Below are 17,496 nucleotides of genomic sequence, written 5' to 3'. Positions count from 1 at the left end.
AAACATAAAACCATAAGTAGATCAACAATTTTACTGGCCTGGTCTTTAATGACATTCGTGTCTCAATGTCGTATTTGTGTTCTTGGTATAGTTGTTAAACAAAATACCGGGTCATATACGCCTCTACCCATTCCAACAGAACCATGGGAAAATATTAGCATGGACTTTGTTATGGGACTCCCTGAAAACTCCAAGAAATTTTGATTTTATTTTTTTTATAGTCCATCGTTTCTCAAAAAAGGTCCATTTTCTTGCATGTCGTAAAACTTGGGATGTCACACACATCGTTTATATTTTCCTTGATGAAATTTTCCGTCTCCATGGTACTCCTATAACCATTGTTTCTGATCATGATGTTGAATTCATCAATTATTTTTGGAAAATGTTGTGGCATCACATGGGCAACAAATTCAATTTTACATCTGCTTTTCACCCTCAATCCGAAGGTCAAACTGAAGTTGTTAATCGGAGTCTTGGAAATCTTCTTCGGTGTCTTCTGCATGAATGTCATGGTGCTTGGGATTCTCTACTTCTTCATGTTGAAATGGCAGATAAAAATTATGTAAATCGATCCTCGAGTAAAACTCCTTTTCAAATTGCCATGGTTTAATCCTCGATGATGGAGGACCATCCAGGATCGCCTCCAGATTCGTCGCCCGCCCCTACGTTGAGCCTGAGTCGAGATGAAGAACCGGCACTTCCACTATCAGGTTTGAAGCGGCATTCACATCGTCTTGGAGTTTTTCGTGCTGTCTTTGTGTTCTATTCTTTTTCATCGTCTTTGGATTGTCGGGAGAGCCCTCCTGCATGTGTTTTATTTTTAATTACGATTAGTTGCCATCTTTAGGGGGAGGAAATCCATATTGGGCTTCTTCTCCCCCTAAAGATCCCTTTTAAGAAGAAGCCCAATAGGCTTTTCCCTGAAAAGGTGGCCCAATTGGGCTTCATACAGTCGTTGACCTCCCCTTTCCCCATCTCATCAGTCCCTGTTCAACTCTGCCCAGTCGGTCGACTGCCAGTCACCTGTTTGTGTTTATCTTATCAACCGTCACCAAAGACCGCCCCCCCTCCATCAGCATTGGTTTCTATTTTCGCTTCCTCCACAATTGTCAGAGTGGTACAGTAACTATCCTTCCCTGATTCTAAATACTACTACACACGCTGGTCAATTGCTCGCTCCCCGTCAACAGAATGTTTCTGTGAATTTTCATATTCTACTGGCGTGATTATCAACCTGTGGCGCAACAAGGACTTCTGTCATGTATCTGTCGTTGCTTACTCTGGCAAGACGATTAGACGATTCCCAACACGGCTGCTCTTCATCCGTCCGGTATCCTTCTGCGACTGTCCCCATCAACAGAATCGTAACCTTGTTTTAAGGCCTTTTCTGAAACCTATATTTTTACCTCTTTTAATTCCTTCTCCTAAAATCATCTTAACCTTTTTCAAAACTGACTGATCAAGTCTTAATTTATATACATCTAAAAGGTCAAACAGGAATAAACAATGCAATTAAAATTAATTTATCATATTGCCATTTATTTGAGACGTGCATTAGCTTGTATAATTTTCTTGCAAGCAAAATGACTTCATGTTTTATTAATAAAATGCAGGAGACCACTAAATATATAATGTGAATTTGAATTTAATTAATAAAGATCCAATGACCTTATTCACTGTACACTGGCATATTCTCAGTATCTATTGCCACTCAAATCATTGAGGGCAATAATTAATAAAGACATCGATTTGAACCTGACTTTAATATATACACCCTTGTGATGATAATCAGTTTTTACTGTGATGCCATCTAATCAAAACATTGCTATTTGATATTAAGATTCGGTCATTGATATATGTCGTCACATTTCAATTAAAATTAAAGATTTTTTCAATATTGACCAAGATCTCAAAATATTTTATGATTCAATAGACCATGTTAAATTTCTAGAGGAGCACCACATCTATTTCTCGTCTAGTAAAATGCAGGACGGTGAAAGCGCCACTATTGAATTATGTCTAAGAACAATGGGCATAAATATTATTAAACTGACAAGCAGTCAGCGCCATCATGTCATCAATACAATAAAAAGTCTTAATTACGATATAAATCTAGATATTTGTTTGAACGGTTTTAAGTAATTGAATTGCCTAGTAGAACATGCATGAAATTGTTTGATATATTGAAATTCGAGGAAGCCATGATGTATGTGAGAAACTGACATGAATATTTAAGGATAGCATGACGTTGACTTTAAGCGAATTAGGGAGATAATTAATTTCAGACATTACTGAATGAGAAGAGAAATTTGGAGAAAATTATACTGAATATTTAGAGAGGATTATTACTGACATGAATATTTAGTGATTATATTAAGTCGAACAAACTGAGATGAAAAAAGGAGAAATTTCAGTAAGATTGAACCGGGAGAAAATAGAGTGTTTTGACTGAGCCAGGAATTATACTGATCTGAAATTCTCACCGGATGAACTTTGATTAGATTCACTCTTGTGTATCCATAAAATTGCCCAGGATCTTTCTTGGCTAAATTCGGCTTGTCTTGGAAAAAACAAATGAATGAAAAGCTTCTGCATTGTGCGGTGAAATGAGCTTTTGAAGAATTGTAAAGATTTATCAGGGCATAAAGCAGGCACACTCAGGTTGATGACCTTGAATGGTCTTCCTTATTTTCTTCAAAACAAAAAAAAAAAAATTAAGCAGGCCCACCAGTTAATTAACAGTGTTTTGTACACTCAATTTTCCAGTGTTTTGACCAGTGAAGGGAAATTCGGATTTCATGGGAAAGAACATATCAGTCACATCATCTTCAGTTTCAGAGTTGTAAAACAGTGAAAGCAACAAGAGAGAGATAAGAGAAGGGCGAAAAAAAGAAGAAACAGCAAAGAGAAAGAGAGAGCGCCCACAGGGTAGTAAGGATTGTGACCAGATCGCTCAGAGCAATCAAACAATTCAAAAATTACCCTGAAGGTTTCAAGCCCATTATCAGAGGGGTAATCATGATATGATTGGACCCGATCCGATCCGATCAGATTATTTCGCAACCCCTTTTACTAAGGGAGAGCATAGAGAAATGAGGGACGAGAGAGACGAGAGCGAGACATACATAGATCAACAAAGGAATCCCTTATTATTATCCTCGTGTTTAAGATAAAAATCATGAAGAATACTGTAAATAAACAACCGGACAGCAAAACGACAGGCATGGAGAATACTGTAAATCTGTGCAATGTCGCTGTACAGCTACGTCCTTCAAGAGAGAGAAGAGAGATGAGAACTAACCACAGTTTTCTCGCTCTCCACGGAGGAAAGTGAAAGCTTCAGAGAAGACATGAAGGATATACAATGTCGCCTGGGCGAGATCAAGTGATTCCAGCATTTCCTGCGACCAGGTTCAATATAAAGCTCATCAGAATCAAATTTAAAAAAAAAAAAATTAAATTAAAAAAGAGTTATCTACCAGACTCGTCAACGATGCCTTTGTTCAGCAGTTCATCCCAAAAATCATCATTCAGCTCCTTCCCAACGGAAGAAGGCTCCCGATGGTCCTCCGCTTCGTCGCCCTCGTCATGATCTGTGTCGTGCACGAGGTAGTCGATCTCGGCGACATCCGGGCCGTAGAAATTGGGCTCCGCGTATGATCCTCCGCACGGCGTCTGGTCTATCGGCCGCCGCCTCTTCTTGTTGATAGCCTCCTCGATTTCCATTCTCCTCTCCTTTTGCTGCACCAACTGCTGGATAAACGCCGGGTTCTGGATCGCCCTCGCCAAGAACGTCATCATCTGTTGCTGCTTCTGCTCTGTGCCTTGGATCCGCTCTTCCATGGCCTGGAGGTAGGTTCTGGTGCTGTGGTTCTCCTGCCTTAGCTTGACGAGCTCCGACATTAAGACGTTCTTATCTCTCTTCAGTCTTTCGATTTCGCCGTCCAGCCCGAACTGGCCCACCTCGAGATAGGTAGGACCCACCTGGGGGTGGTGGTGAGGAGGGTGAGCCGGCGGCTTTCTCCTCTTTATGCCCTTGAGGAGATGCTTCTCGCCTCTGAGGAAACCCTGATTAGCAAATTCCCATCTGTCTGCGTCCACCTTCCGAAAACCCTGCAAAATTTTGAACATGGCAACCACGAGAAGTTATATATTTTTTTTGAATTAAAAGAGGGAAGACCACCCGGAACACGGTGGTCAACCCAGAAATATTATTAACATATGTGATCGTGACATAGTACATGCCCGACCCCCGGGTCCCTTTTCCCCTGAACCACGAGAAATTAGATAATATCAGTGATAATACTACTCTAATGTTTATTACAATGAGGATTAGAGGACGATGATGGATTCATCACCATCATTTTAATCCACAACCAAACATCAATGTTATCAGCATTCAAGCTTAGTATCAATGACGGTGACGACCTCGTCATTGTCATTAACATCATTCACGGTGCCCAAGAATATGATCCGCTTATAAAAATGATTTGGTGGAACTGTTGAACAGATTTCCTTGCAGTGAGGGAATCTGGGACAGAGGACTTGTGGTACCCACAAATGATGAGACGTCATCCTCATCTGAGAGACTCGAGATGAAGATTGTTCTAATTAATTAACCAGCTTTGCCCTCGTCAACATCCACCTGACAAATGTTGACGATGAAGCTAAGCCTCTTCGCAACCGACCACCGATGAAGGGCGAAGACGATGACTACTCTTCATTGTCCTCTAGAACCCGAAATCTAATTCAGCATGAAACCAAGATTGGGATGTCAAACTTTGCAAGTTTTTCATGACAGGTCTTGCATGATAATAACAATAAATAATACTAACCAAAACGAAGCCACAATAACGTTGAGAAATTCGGGAATTTTTATGTATAATTGACCCCTAATGGTTGCCGTCGGTTAGAATTCACAGATTTGGAAAACCTAGATGTAACATTCTCCGAAGAACTAGAGACGCTACAGTGTTAAAGGGAAGAAATTAACAAGAGTTTAGCAAGCGAATGAAAAAATAGACATTTTTTTATAAAAGGGGGAGAGGAAAAGCGACTCACGTAAGTGTTGAGCTGCCTAACGAAGCTGGAGAAGTTGCAGTGCTTGAAGTGCTTGGGCAGCAAGGTCATGGAGAAGGCGTGCGGGTCCCAGACGACGAAACTAGTGCCGGAGGCGCTCCACGAGACGATTGAATCAGTCGCGGGGTCCTCCACCATGTCGAAGGTCTTCGTCAGAAACGGAGGCGGCCCGAGCTCGTGAAGCCCCTCGATCGGCCGCGGCGCGGACGACCCGACCCCCGCGTACTCCTCTTTCACCGGGTAAGGGAAATTCATGTGCGAGAGACGAATAAAACCTCGGGCACAGCCTCAAGCCATGGCGAAAGGACAAAATCCCGAGGAAACGAAAGACTTCAGACTTGTCGCGCAAGAAAATCGATTGACGGAAAAAAGAGAAGAAAAGGGGAACTTCTCGAAGCTATGAACGAGCGCAGCCAGCCCCGAGGTTTATGATGAGGAAATAAGTAGAGCCCAGGACGGGCCACGCGGGCGGGTCAGGTGTCGGGCATCGGGGCGCGGGATCGGAATCGACGGTCAGGATTAAAACCCCTCGTTTTATTAATTTATTATATGGTACAGAAGGTCGGGGGGGGAGGGGTACCTGGTGAGGCTTCAGTTGTAGACCATGTACTTGGGGGTGGCGCTGAAGCGCTGGTAGCCCTTGATGACCTTATCGACGGCTGCGATGAAGTCTTTCTCGGAGACGCTCTTTCGGCGCGCTCGGATGGCGAACATGCCCGCCTCCGTGCAGACGCTGCGGATGTCCGCCCCTGCGGAGAAATTATTTTCTGTAATTTTTTTCCTTTTTTTTTGGATTTATTTTCGTGGGGATTAGTTTAAGTTTTGGTTGAGACCTGTGGAGTTGGGGCAGAGGCGGGCGAGGAGTTCGAAGCGGATGCCGCGCTCGCAGCTCATGGTTCTTGAGTGGATCTTGAAGATCTGAGTACGGCCTTCGAGGTCTGGGAGGCCGAATTCCACCTTGCGGTCTAGCCGGCCGGGACGAAGTAGTGCCGGATCTAGCGTGTCCGGTCTGCGATCGAGATTGTAGAAAAAAGTTGATGAATTGCATGTTCAATTGTTTAATTCTTGAAGGGAAACTGGAAGGAAATTCAGAATTAAAATTCATCAGTTCTGTGGAGGGGAGTTGGAATTCTTGAATTTTCTGAATAGTTATTCCGTCTGTGAGGGGAGAATCTGTGAGTTTTCGATTTATTTAATTCTTGAAGCAAAACTTGGAGATGGATCCTGATAAGGAAATTCGGAAATAAAAATCGTCAGTTCCGCGGAGGAGAGTAGGAAATTCATGGATTTGGACTATGGAGAAATTGCGAAATATTGCGATTTTTTGAATTTGGATTTTGTGACAGGAAATCAAGAATTTTTGTCTTCTGCTCCACATTATTGAAGTCGGAAATCGGCCGAAATCAGTCAGAATTCCCGACACTCTTAAGTTACGATATCAGGAAGGAAATTTAGAAATCGGTTCCTAGATTCGGCTAAGGGAACTTGTTCCCTTGTCGACCGGAGAAAATTCAGATATCCGGAGGGAAAATGTAATGATGAAATTGTTCAAAAAAAAAAAATGTAATGATGAAAAACCGGAAATGCTATTCCTCGATTAAGCGAAGAAACTTCAGAAACATGGTTCTAGGATTTCGATGAAACTAAATCACACTTTCCTATCTTCAATCTGCACAGCTACGCAGGAAATCAGCTGAAAACCGAAGATTACATAAAATAAGAGTAACGGTCTGCGGAACGACGTGGATATTTCAGTTATTTGATTCAGGTAAGGCAATTCAACATTTAAGTAATTTACTTTCTTCGATGCAGTTCAGAGTAGGAAACCAGTCGAAAATCAAAGATTACAGGTAATAACAGGTGGGGTCCACGGATCAGTTCGTTATTCAAGTTATTTGACTCTGGGAAGGAAATTCAAACTTGAAGAAGTTCAGAATCGACTTAGTTGAAAATGGTTTTTTAAACCAGAAACCAGTGATGAAGAACTGATTAGAAATCGACCTCGTTGGAAAGTAATGATTAAGGAAAAAACTTGGATACCCGACTTCGGAAATCCCGTTAATTAATTCAGCGAAAATGGAGTATGACTTGTAGAATTACTGACCTGTTGGTGGCCATGAGGACTTTGATGTTCCCGCGAGCGTCGAAGCCGTCGAGCTGGTTGACGATCTCGAGCATGGTGCGCTGGACCTCGTTGTCGCCGCCGGCGCCGTCCTCGAACCGCGCGCCACCGATCGCGTCGATCTCGTCGAAGAACACGATGCAAGCCCTCTTCAATCTCGCCATCTGATCCACCGATCCAGCCAATAAACAAAAAAATCGAAAAAGAAAAACACTTTTTTTGGATGTAAATTCAAGGGGGAGAACCTGGAAAAGCTCGCGAACCATGCGAGCGCCTTCTCCGACGTATTTCTGCACGAGCTCGCTGCCGATTACGCGGATGAAGCAGGCGTCGGTTCTGTTCGCGACGGCCCTCGCAAGGAGCGTTTTCCCCGTGCCTGGCGCTCCGTAGCAGAGCACCCCCTTTGGAGGGTCGATTCCTAGCTTCACAAACTTCTCCGGGTGTAGCAGAGGGAGCTCGACTACCTGATGAACAGCATTTTGTTTTCTTAATTGTTGTTTTTTTCTTCTTTTTTTTTTTTTTTTTTTGAGGATGGAGAGTCTTACTTCTCTCATCTTTTCGATCTGATCTTTGCAGCCGCCGACGTCGTTATAGGTGATGTCGGGCTTCTCCTCGACGGTCATCATTGTCACGCTGGGGTCGATCCTCGGGGGCAGGGGAATTTGGATCTGGTACTTGTTACGGTCTACCCTGTTTAACCCAGAAAATTAGAGATTAAGCAATTACAGTTCTTGATCTTCTTCCAAGGTACAAAATTGTAGTTCAAATAGATTTTTAAAAGCTTTGGTTCTAAGAAATATGAATTGATGACAGCGAGAGAAGAAAGCATAAAAAGAGATAAGAGAGAGAAAGAGAAAGAGAGAGAGATACAGAGAGTACAGAGAGAGATAAGATAGAGAGAGAGGAAGAGAGAGTTACCCCACACGCATGCCTTCTTCAATGTCCGTAGGCGAGACTTTGTCCCCTAAGCCGACAACGAACTGAAATGGAGTAAAGGAAAGAACCATAAAATAGCAGATATTGTGAACGCCAACAGTACCATAAAATAGCAGATATTGTTAAACTGGGTTCTTGCCTTTGCGATTTGCTTTATATTGATCATGTACTTGGTGTCGTCTGTGTCGGGATTGATTATCTTAGTGCACCTTGCAACCTGAGTGTCTTGGATTCAATTAAGGTTGTCGAGTTCCAGAGATGTCAAGTAGTATAACCTGAAGAGGCTGCTCTTCTTGCATCATCTGCTTGTCTGCAACTAAATCCCACTGGCTCGGTGGTGCCAAACCGGTGTCTGATTCCTTAATTCCTGCGGATAGTCATTATCTGAGGATGTATTTAAAAATTATGAACTAAAAAGCCCAAGAATTATATCGAAGACTAGAACTGGATTAGCCGAAAATCTGAGTTTATCCGTAGCTGGGTCTAATATTACTGAGAAATTAGCTTTTTATGATTATATTGGTAATAATCCGAGGGCCTCAATGGACAATGCGGATGGAATAACCATTGGATGGTTAGGCCACCCTGTTATTAGAGATTAAGAACGTCGGTTCAAGATACATTAATCATCCTATCAAATATGTTGGAAACATGTAGTCTTTCAACCAAAGAAGTAAACTTGCCAAGAAAGCTGTCGTGATGTCATAATGAATCTTCAGATCTCATGCAAAAACAGAGGACCGATCAAAGGTAACTCATTTTCCCGATCCATAGAAGTTTTAGGATGATGTGCAATTTAGTTACAGTTGAAATAAAAGCTTGATGAAAAATTCGCGTCTCATAAAAAACATAGGGGTGTGCCCCAAGTGTTAACTGCCAAGTAAGCTTTTTACAAAGATCATTTTACATGAACTGTCTTCGAACAAAAATTATCAGAGAAAGTTGCAAATCTTTATTACAGAAATTTTTTATCAGGATAATTTCCTAGAGTTTTCAGCAAATAAAAGTAACGATTCATTGATTTAATCAGATCAGTTACTGTCCAAGACTAGTTTTGAAGTCAAACCGCAGAGATCGTTGACTTTCTTCGCAATCTCCTTGATCTCTTTCTCTGTCTTCTTTATTTTCTTCGAGTACGGATGCAACCCCTGACAATTATACCAGTCAGAGACAGACATTTTTTTTGAATGACAGTCAGAGACAGACATAAATGTAAAATAAAAAAAACCTAAACAAGAATTAGATTTTTTTTAGAGGATACATCCCCAACTATAACATGGTACTAGAGGCAGGAGATCCCTCAAGAAATAAAAATGAAAATACTTCATGCAACAAACCAAATCCTTTCATCCTTCCTCAAAACAATAAGATTATTACGGCGACAAAGCGATCGTAGAGAAAAAACGAAACCGATCATCCGATTCATAACCACGAGGGGAACTGAAGTCTCGAAACGAGATGAACATCAGAAGAGAAATTCGACGGAAAAAGGAGAGAGAGGAAGATACGAACGTAGACTTGGAGAAGCGCGATGTCGTCCTCGTCAAGCGGCGGGGGATTCTTCTCGCACTCCGCAGAACCTTCTGCTTCTGCCACCGGCGCCATCTTCTCGATGCTTCGAGCTCTCACATTATTCTTTCCATTTATAGATTCGAGAGAGATCACTTGGCCGACCAGAGGCGGCGGGAAAGGAGACTTCTAAGTGGGCTCAGCCCAAAAGGAACTCCGTTTATTATGGGTTGTGACGGGATTCCGTCTTAGCCCAAATTTTATTGGTTTTATTATATAGTTCCGAGAGAGATTTGTAGAAGAAGACTTACCATGGTAGAAAAGGAGATCGACCCATCAGTTGTAGGCCATGTACCTGGAGTTAGCGCTGAAGCGCTGGTAGCCCTTGATGACCTTTTCGACGGCTGCGATGAAGTCCTTCTCGGTGACGACCTTCCTTCGCGCTCGGATCGCGAGCATCCCAGCCTCACAGCATACGCTGCGAATATCGGCACCTGCAGTACATCCAGATAAATTATACGCTTTTTAAGAGTTTATACTGTTTTTACGGATTTTTTGTGCATTTGTACTGTATATGGATCATTGTGTGTGTTACACGTTTTATGGGTTCTCTATGGATTTTTTGTTATTTTATTGTTACATGGGTTTATTAAAAAACCGGACTGAAATTGTTAATTCTCATTAAAAAAACTGACCAGTGTTAATTCCCAGGTTTAACAATGATTAGGGTTTGATGGTCCTGGTCTGGTCCAGGATCTAAACCTTATATAAAGCTCAGGTTAGAACTTCGTTAAAGAATCTAAGTATTTAGCTACCATCAAAACCTTGCTTAAAATTAGGTCTGGAACAAAGTTGAACAATGATATGCGTTTATCTAAACCTTGTCTTTAGTTCGTAATGATCAAAGAGAAAAAGGTACCTGAGGCATTAGGGCAGAGGCGAGCGAGGAGCTCGAAACGGATACGGCTCTCGCAACGCATGGTTCTGGTGTGGATTTTGAATATATGAATGCGCCCTAGCAAATCTGGCAGGCCGAATTCGACCTTACGATCCAGGCGACCGGGTCGGAGCAGCGCGGGATCAAGCGTATCCGGCCTGAAATCGGAAGATTCAGTTTTTTGAATCGGTTGTGTAGAAATTTTGATCTACAATTCTATGAAGATACTTCGATTCAACGAAGAGGATACGGTAAGATCGAATTGTCATCAAGTTTTGGGGAAATCATTTGAAGAAATTTCGAAAACGCGAGGAGAAACCTGATCTTCGGTGCAAAGAAGAAGGTACAGAAATTCTCAGAAAAGTACGATTATCCATGCTTTGAAGACATTTGACGAAATTGGAAATCAAACAATGAGCGAATCGGAGATATTGGGAGATTAATCAGACCTGTTGGTGGCCATGAGGACCTTGATGTTACCACGAGCGTCGAATCCATCGAGTTGGTTGATGATCTCGAGCATGGTGCGCTGGACCTCGTTGTCGTCGCGGTTGAATTCGTAGAAGCGCGCCCCGCCGATCGCGTCGATCTCGTCGAAGAACAAGATGCAGGCCTTCTTCGATCTCGCCAACTGATCAACCGAATCCGAACACAAACCAAAACAAAAAGAAAAGATTTTTCTGGTTTAAATTCATGGGGGAGAACCTGGAAAATCTCGCGGACCATGCGAGCGCCTTCTCCGACGTATTTCTGCACGAGCTCGCTTCCGATTACGCGGATGAAGCAGGCGTCGGTTCTGTTCGCGACGGCCCTGGCGAGAAGGGTTTTGCCCGTGCCCGGCGGGCCGTAGCAGAGCACCCCCTTTGGAGGGTCAATTCCGAGCTTCACAAACTTCTCCGGGTGTAGCAGCGGGAGCTCAACCACCTGAAGAAATTCTAAAACGATCAAGCTTCTTTTAATAGATCACGATGGTTTGTTATTCTTATTTTGAGGATCAAGAATTTTTATTTTATTTTTGTATGATGAAGATTGAAGATTCTTACTTCTCTCATGCTGTCGATCTGATCTCTGCAGCCCCCGATGTCGTCGTAAGTGGCATCGGGAAGCTCCTCCACTGTCATCATCGTGACGTTGGGGTCGATTTTTGGGGGCAGCGAAATTTGGATTTGGTACGTGTACTTGTCGATTCTGTTAAACAAGAAAATTTGATGAACTTGTCAGTAATCTAGACGAAATGAAAAATGAAAAATGCAAAAAGGAAGAATGAAAGATGAAGAAATTTTCCGGCTTACAGAACTTCTCTAAAAGATACAAAGCGAGAAAGAAAAGGCAGAGAGATAAATTGATCGAAGTTATTCCGGGAGATCGAAAAGTTATTCCGGTATGCAAAGAATTCTTTTGAAGATTCTGAGAGAGTGGAGATGAGATATAGAGAGAAAGTAGAGAACAGAGAAAGATAATTAAAACAGAGGTCCAATAAAAAAATTTCCACAGGAACTTCTTTGAAAGAAGGAAGAAAAAGATAAATAGAGAGAGAGAGAGAGTAGAGAATAGAGATCGAGATGAATGAAAAAAGGCAGGATGTACAAAATTTCTATCAAAGATTGGGGAGAAAGAAAGAGAGTGAGAGTAGCGAGCTGAGATTCATAAGAATTTCAGCGATCCGGTGTGAGAGAAATAAAGAGATTTTCACGCGTCACAAGTTTCTTCAAGATACTGAGGAGAAAGACAGAGAGATAGAAGAGAAGAGATCGATCAAAATTCAGAAAAACAGTTATGAATAATAAAGAGATTTCCAGATTACAAAACTTTTCCCAAAGATAGAAGTAAAAAAATCGATCAAAATTCAGAAAAACAGTTATGAAAATTAAAGAGATTTCCAGATTACAAAACTTTTCCCAAAGATTGAAAGGGACGCGGAGTGAGTTTGGGAGAGTTTTCGAGAGATAGTAGAGAACAGAGAAAGTAATAGGATTTCCAGATTACCAAACGTTTTCCAAAAGTAGAGAGAGAGAGAGAGTTACCCCACACGCATGCCCTCTTCAATGTCAGTTGGTGAAACTTTGTTTCCTAAGCCGACAACAAACTGAAATAAATCAAAGAAAGATAGATTTTTCCCAAGCATATTGCGATGACAGAGTTATGGAATGGGTGAGATGGGTAAAACATGTTCTTGCCTTCCCGAATTGATTCGTATGGACCACGTACTTGGCTTCGTCTGTGTTGGGATTGATTATTTGAGTGCATCTTGCGACCTTGTATTGGGCGATATTTGGTTTTTGGAATTAATTTATTTTTTCGAGTTTCAGAGAAAACGATGATATAAATTACCATAAGAGGTTGCTCTCGATGCAACATGCGTATGTCGCTATTGAAATTCCACCTGTGGGCGGGTGCCAAACCGGTCTCTGATTCCTTTATTCCTGCGGGAAAATTATATTTCTGAATGCATTTGACACTCCGGTGACAAGAAACTTTATCATTCAAGGTTAAAATCGAATTCTGAATGGAAAAATATGGAATAAATAAGAAATTTCCGCGCTGATAGTAGCATTTTCAAAAAATCTAGTTACCCGGTAATAGCAGTTTTTTGTTTCGATGATTAATATAATGAAAGGAATATGATGATCTATCATTCGGTCGCAGAAAAAAGGGAAGTTAAATGGAAATCTTTCCTTTCTCCAAACGAGAAAAATAAAGATTCGTTTCCAGACTTCAACGACGAATTTCTACCGATTACTTAGTGAGCAGGAGACGTGCAATGTTTCATTCTCTCTACATCATGAAATGTAGATGACGATATGTCATTTCGATGCAGAAAAAGTGGCGGTTGATGGAAATATTTCGTTTTTCTTAATAACAGATAAAGATAAAATGATTCATCTCGTAGCTTCAAAGAAAAACTGTAAACTGCGTACATTTTTGTTTGAAAAAATGACAGCTTTTAATTAAAGATTTTCCTTGATTTCTCTATCAAAAAATATTATAACTCCTTAATTAAACTCGTCACAGTAAACTTATGATTCGAAGCCAAACCACAGAGAGCGTTGATATTCTTCAAAAGTTTCTTGATTTCCCTCTCCGATGCCTTGATATCAATCTCATAAGGTGAAACGCCCTGGAAACTAAAAACAGTCAGTTGAAGAGCTGCAGTATTTTAAAACCAGCTTTATAGAAGAAAATGACTCTTCCACCAGCTAATCAAACTAATAGGGACAGTAAACTTCACCGAACTCTTTGAAATGTGTAAAACTGGGATCGCAGAGGAAAGGCACAAATATGATTTTTTCACAGAACAAATAAAAAGGATGAGCAAGGTCATGACAATGCAATAAACCAAAAATCTAAACACGGAATGAAAAGCAGAAGACAAAAACCATCAGGGCAGAGGCGATCGCACAGAAAATGGATAGAAAAGGTTTCTGCAGATAAATTGAAACTAGAAAGGATGAGCCAGACCATAACAATGCAATCAACTGAAATTAAAGCACGGAATGAACACCAGAAGACAACAATATTTAAACCAAAAAACGATTAGGCGTAGATCTGATAGCTCCAGAAAAAAAATTAAAATCATGAGGCAGCTCAAAACAACGCCAGAAACAAAAATCTGAACATGGAATTGACATCAGAAAAGAATTTCGAATCGCACGTAGTTTTTCAGGATTGCCAAGTCGTCATCATCGAGCGGCAGATCATCCATTTCCTCCTCGTCGGACGTCATCTCCTCTGGTCTCTGCATCTTTCTCGAAAATTTCAAAATTACAACCGATTGTTCATGTTTATAGGCTCGGAGTTCGAGAGAGATCGCTGCCTCGACGTGAAAAAAGGCGGGAAAATCCTAACAGAAATAACAAACCAGTCCAACGTTTTTTTGAATTCCAAAAAAAAAAACAAAACAAACTAGTCCAGCTTTAATTGGGCCAAAACAGACTAACCTCAGCCCAATTACAGTTTTGGCCTAGCCCAAATTCTAATCGCTGGATTCACGTTAGATGGTCTTTCTGTGAATGATGGGTAATAGAGGGGCATTTTTGATAAAGTACTCCGTGATATAAAACATAGGGTTGAAGAGAAGGTGGGCAAAGATTCAACAGAGACAAGTCTACCTTGAATGGGGCTATAACGAAATGTCTATTGCAATCCGCTTATTATTTCGTCGATGGATATTATGTAACCGTCAAGCTAACCACACCACCATGTTTATTTAAGCTCATTGAATGAAATATTAATTTCATTTTATACATATGTGATCTTTATAATGAAATCCATGAATACGTGTAATGAGTTAGTGTATTATGATGTGATAATAATACATGATCATTAGCCTTCAAACGTGCATTGTAAATATTAAAAAACTTATTTTTTGTACGTATGGCCCATTTTGATTAGATACAAGAGAGGGGAAGTCTTGTGTGACACCCCATAATTCAACATATGCCATTATGACTTAAGCACTTATACTTTTCCTCATCTTCTTGTACTCCATTCACATGACCTGCCACCTTAGTCAGTTGAGTGGCAGAAATATGAGGACAAACCCACCGGCAAATCAGATCACAGAACTGAAACCAGCTAGTGACACCTGAAGGAGAAATGAAATTCATCCAACTGAGGACATTAACCCAATTTGTAATCATGATATTTTAATATCCAACTATCTGACTAAACCCTAATATTGAGAGTAGGTTTCTCTTTTTGCACCTTCTATAGGTTCAAAATGTATATTTCTTCTTGTTCTTTAGATCCTACTTTAACGCCCCCAAAATGCTGATGCATGGGGGAAATGTACGCCTACTCGTAGGACTACATTGAATTCAAGATCAAGGTGAAAAACCATAAAAATAATTTATATTTTATCTTATATCCATCCATATCTTAGATTCAAGATCTGTTTTAAATCGGCAGAAATGTTCACCAATTTTTTTTCAATTTCTCTCTCTTGATCAATTTTCCTGATTCCTCTCCCTAGATTCAGAACTAGAGTGTTCCAGAACCCAATTCTCTATGTATCATTTCTCTTCCTAAATTTTCACGAAAAGTTTCTTTCGTATTATCCTTCAATTTCACATTCTATTTTTCTCCTTTAAAATTTTGAACTTGTCTTATCCAGATTTGATCTAATCCTATTGTATTCTGCAATTTATCTCCATTTTTAGTAGATATTTGGGCATGAATTGCAGGTAAAATTTTTCAGAAAAAATATTAAATGTATGAAATTCAAATTAACTTTTAAGAAATCCAAGAACCAAATTGGGGAAATTAGTGAAGAAAAACAAAGGTACCTTCTTTATAAATATAGGAGTTCTACTTATATTTATTTTCTAACGTATGGTGAATAAAGAGGATAGAGACAATGCAACACTTCCAAGTTTTGCCAAAAACTTCTCATAGATGATTAGATATTTATATTCGAAGTTTATTGTCCCATACTTGACTGCACCATTTTTTATCTCATTTGTGCTCCAAATGGTGGGTTTCTGGAATAGCACATAATTTTTAGAAAACCAGAAAAATAAAAGTGCTCCAAATTTTTCAAAGAAATCAAAAAATTATATTTTCTGACTTATAAAATCACTTCTTTATTAATTCAATGGTATAAATTATTTAAAAATACAATAAATTTGAGTAAAAAATAAAACTTCATTATTAAAATGCAAAAGTAATTTTATAATTTAATAAAGAAGTGATTTTATAAGTCAGAAAATATAATTTTTTTATTTCTTTGAAAACTTTGGAGCACTTTATTTTTCTGGTTTTTTAAAAATAACATGAATTTATCATGACTTTATTTAATGACCATGCATAGATTAAATTAAAATTAAAAATAACATATTATTTGTGACTATCAAACACTCAAACTTAATCATTGCTTGCCTCTCAGTAATGCCTCATATATTCTCCTTAATTTCTGTATTCACCTTAAATCAAAAGAAAGCATGCGCATCGAGTAGTAAAAATTTAAATCCCATAGTTACCTTGAATATCCCCTACAAAAATTTATACGCTAGCCTTTCTAGGAATATGTCAAACTGGCCCTCTTTGGTAGTGAAGAGCTAGCAGTTGCAACTAAATAGAATTAATTGAATCCATTATTTGTAAATGATAGACTTCTTTTGCATAAAATTATCACTCTAAGATATTTTATAAAATTATAATCATAACGTCATGATATTATCATAATGCTTTTCAGCAAAATATCTCAAGGAATAAATAAAATTACAGTTAGAATTGTAGTAACCAATACAATCATAAATCAACTTATGTCATGATATTCATAATTTCATCCATAAACATATGAACACGTGTCATCATAATAAAATAATTAAATGAAAGTTTTAATAGGCTTAGCTATATAGTTCCTTTTGTAGTATTACTACACTAATGATATATATGAGAATCAATAATAATAATAATAAATTCACTAGTTCCATGAAACCTAGTCCCTCATCCACTTGACTCTCCTAGGAGGACTTAGGGTATTGTCAACTATAAAATCGTAATCGGTCATCCAAGGTAGTACTGATGTGTTTGGAAATCATCGGAGAACTGTTCTCAAATATTTCACTACCTTGCCAAGGTATTCATTGTATCATCTTCTTTGACTATCACCTCTTATACCAAGGGTGTACATTCCCATCTTAACTACTCAATCGTCTTCGTGAACTTCTTGATACATCTAAACTAAGACTATTTATAATCCCATGATAAGAGACTCGTAGGTCATAGTCAAAGTACAACCGTCCGTCCACAAAATGTCCTTGGTGTCTCATATCTAAGGACCACTTACACAACCGTGATGTGAATTAACCTGATTGATAGTTTGGTATAATACAATTAAGGGATTTGTACGGATCAATCCAATGAACTCTTTCTGATGGATATTATGTGGCCGTCAAGCCAATCACACCAC

General features: G+C 39.7%; 4 protein-coding genes and 1 long non-coding RNA gene across 7 annotated transcripts; 1 reads left to right on the top strand and 4 right to left on the bottom strand.

Annotated features, from left to right (window-relative positions):
* Positions 1-3,128: 3,128 nt before the first annotated feature.
* LOC144707826 (heat stress transcription factor A-2b-like) lies at positions 3,129-5,496 on the bottom strand. The gene is made up of 3 exons (XM_078581075.1): positions 5,062-5,496; positions 3,480-4,113; positions 3,129-3,401 (listed from the first exon to the last, which is right to left on the bottom strand). Exons 1-3 carry the CDS (start codon positions 5,332-5,334, stop codon positions 3,382-3,384), a joined length of 927 nt encoding a protein of 308 aa, XP_078437201.1. The 5' UTR covers positions 5,335-5,496; the 3' UTR covers positions 3,129-3,381.
* A 99-nt stretch (positions 5,497-5,595) lies between these two features.
* Positions 5,596-9,766, bottom strand: LOC144707824 (26S proteasome regulatory subunit 7A-like). The gene is made up of 10 exons (XM_078581070.1): positions 9,650-9,766; positions 9,204-9,285; positions 8,413-8,504; positions 8,277-8,354; positions 8,120-8,181; positions 7,747-7,891; positions 7,447-7,665; positions 7,184-7,365; positions 5,913-6,088; positions 5,596-5,828 (listed from the first exon to the last, which is right to left on the bottom strand). The coding sequence occupies exons 1-10, from the start codon at positions 9,740-9,742 to the stop codon at positions 5,671-5,673; spliced, it is 1,287 nt and encodes a 428-aa protein (XP_078437196.1). The 5' UTR covers positions 9,743-9,766; the 3' UTR covers positions 5,596-5,670.
* On the bottom strand, positions 9,650-12,723 carry LOC144707825 (26S proteasome regulatory subunit 7-like). Of its 3 annotated transcripts, none has more exons than XM_078581074.1 (7): positions 12,608-12,723; positions 11,627-11,771; positions 11,289-11,507; positions 11,033-11,214; positions 10,566-10,741; positions 10,002-10,140; positions 9,650-9,772 (listed from the first exon to the last, which is right to left on the bottom strand). In XM_078581074.1, exons 1-7 carry the CDS (start codon positions 12,706-12,708, stop codon positions 9,763-9,765), a joined length of 972 nt encoding a protein of 323 aa, XP_078437200.1. In that variant the 5' UTR covers positions 12,709-12,723; the 3' UTR covers positions 9,650-9,762. The 3 variants fall into 3 exon arrangements, with proteins under 3 accessions (XP_078437200.1, XP_078437199.1, XP_078437198.1); XM_078581073.1 differs by having other exon boundaries at positions 9,651-9,772; positions 9,958-10,140; XM_078581072.1 differs by lacking the exon at positions 9,650-9,772 and having other exon boundaries at positions 9,866-10,140.
* On the top strand, positions 11,421-11,879 carry LOC144707827 (uncharacterized). The gene is made up of 2 exons (XR_013582557.1): positions 11,421-11,554; positions 11,658-11,879. It is a non-coding gene; the product is annotated as an uncharacterized LOC144707827 (long non-coding RNA).
* A 37-nt stretch (positions 12,724-12,760) lies between the features above and the next one.
* Positions 12,761-14,379, bottom strand: LOC144707857 (26S proteasome regulatory subunit 7A-like; the record flags this gene model as incomplete). Its single annotated transcript, XM_078581105.1, has 4 exons — positions 14,236-14,379; positions 13,620-13,701; positions 12,915-13,006; positions 12,761-12,838 (listed from the first exon to the last, which is right to left on the bottom strand). Coding segments are annotated over exons 1-4 (342 nt in total), but the record flags the coding sequence as incomplete, so codon positions are not given.
* Positions 14,380-17,496: the final 3,117 nt, after the last annotated feature.

Source organism: Wolffia australiana, chromosome 9, assembly GCF_029677425.1.
Source record: "Wolffia australiana isolate 7733 chromosome 9, ASM2967742v1".
Classification (NCBI taxonomy): Eukaryota; Viridiplantae; Streptophyta; class Magnoliopsida; order Alismatales; family Araceae; genus Wolffia; species Wolffia australiana.
The sequence above is the reverse complement of the archived record's forward strand: the minus strand, read 5'-3'. Positions and strand labels throughout refer to the sequence as shown.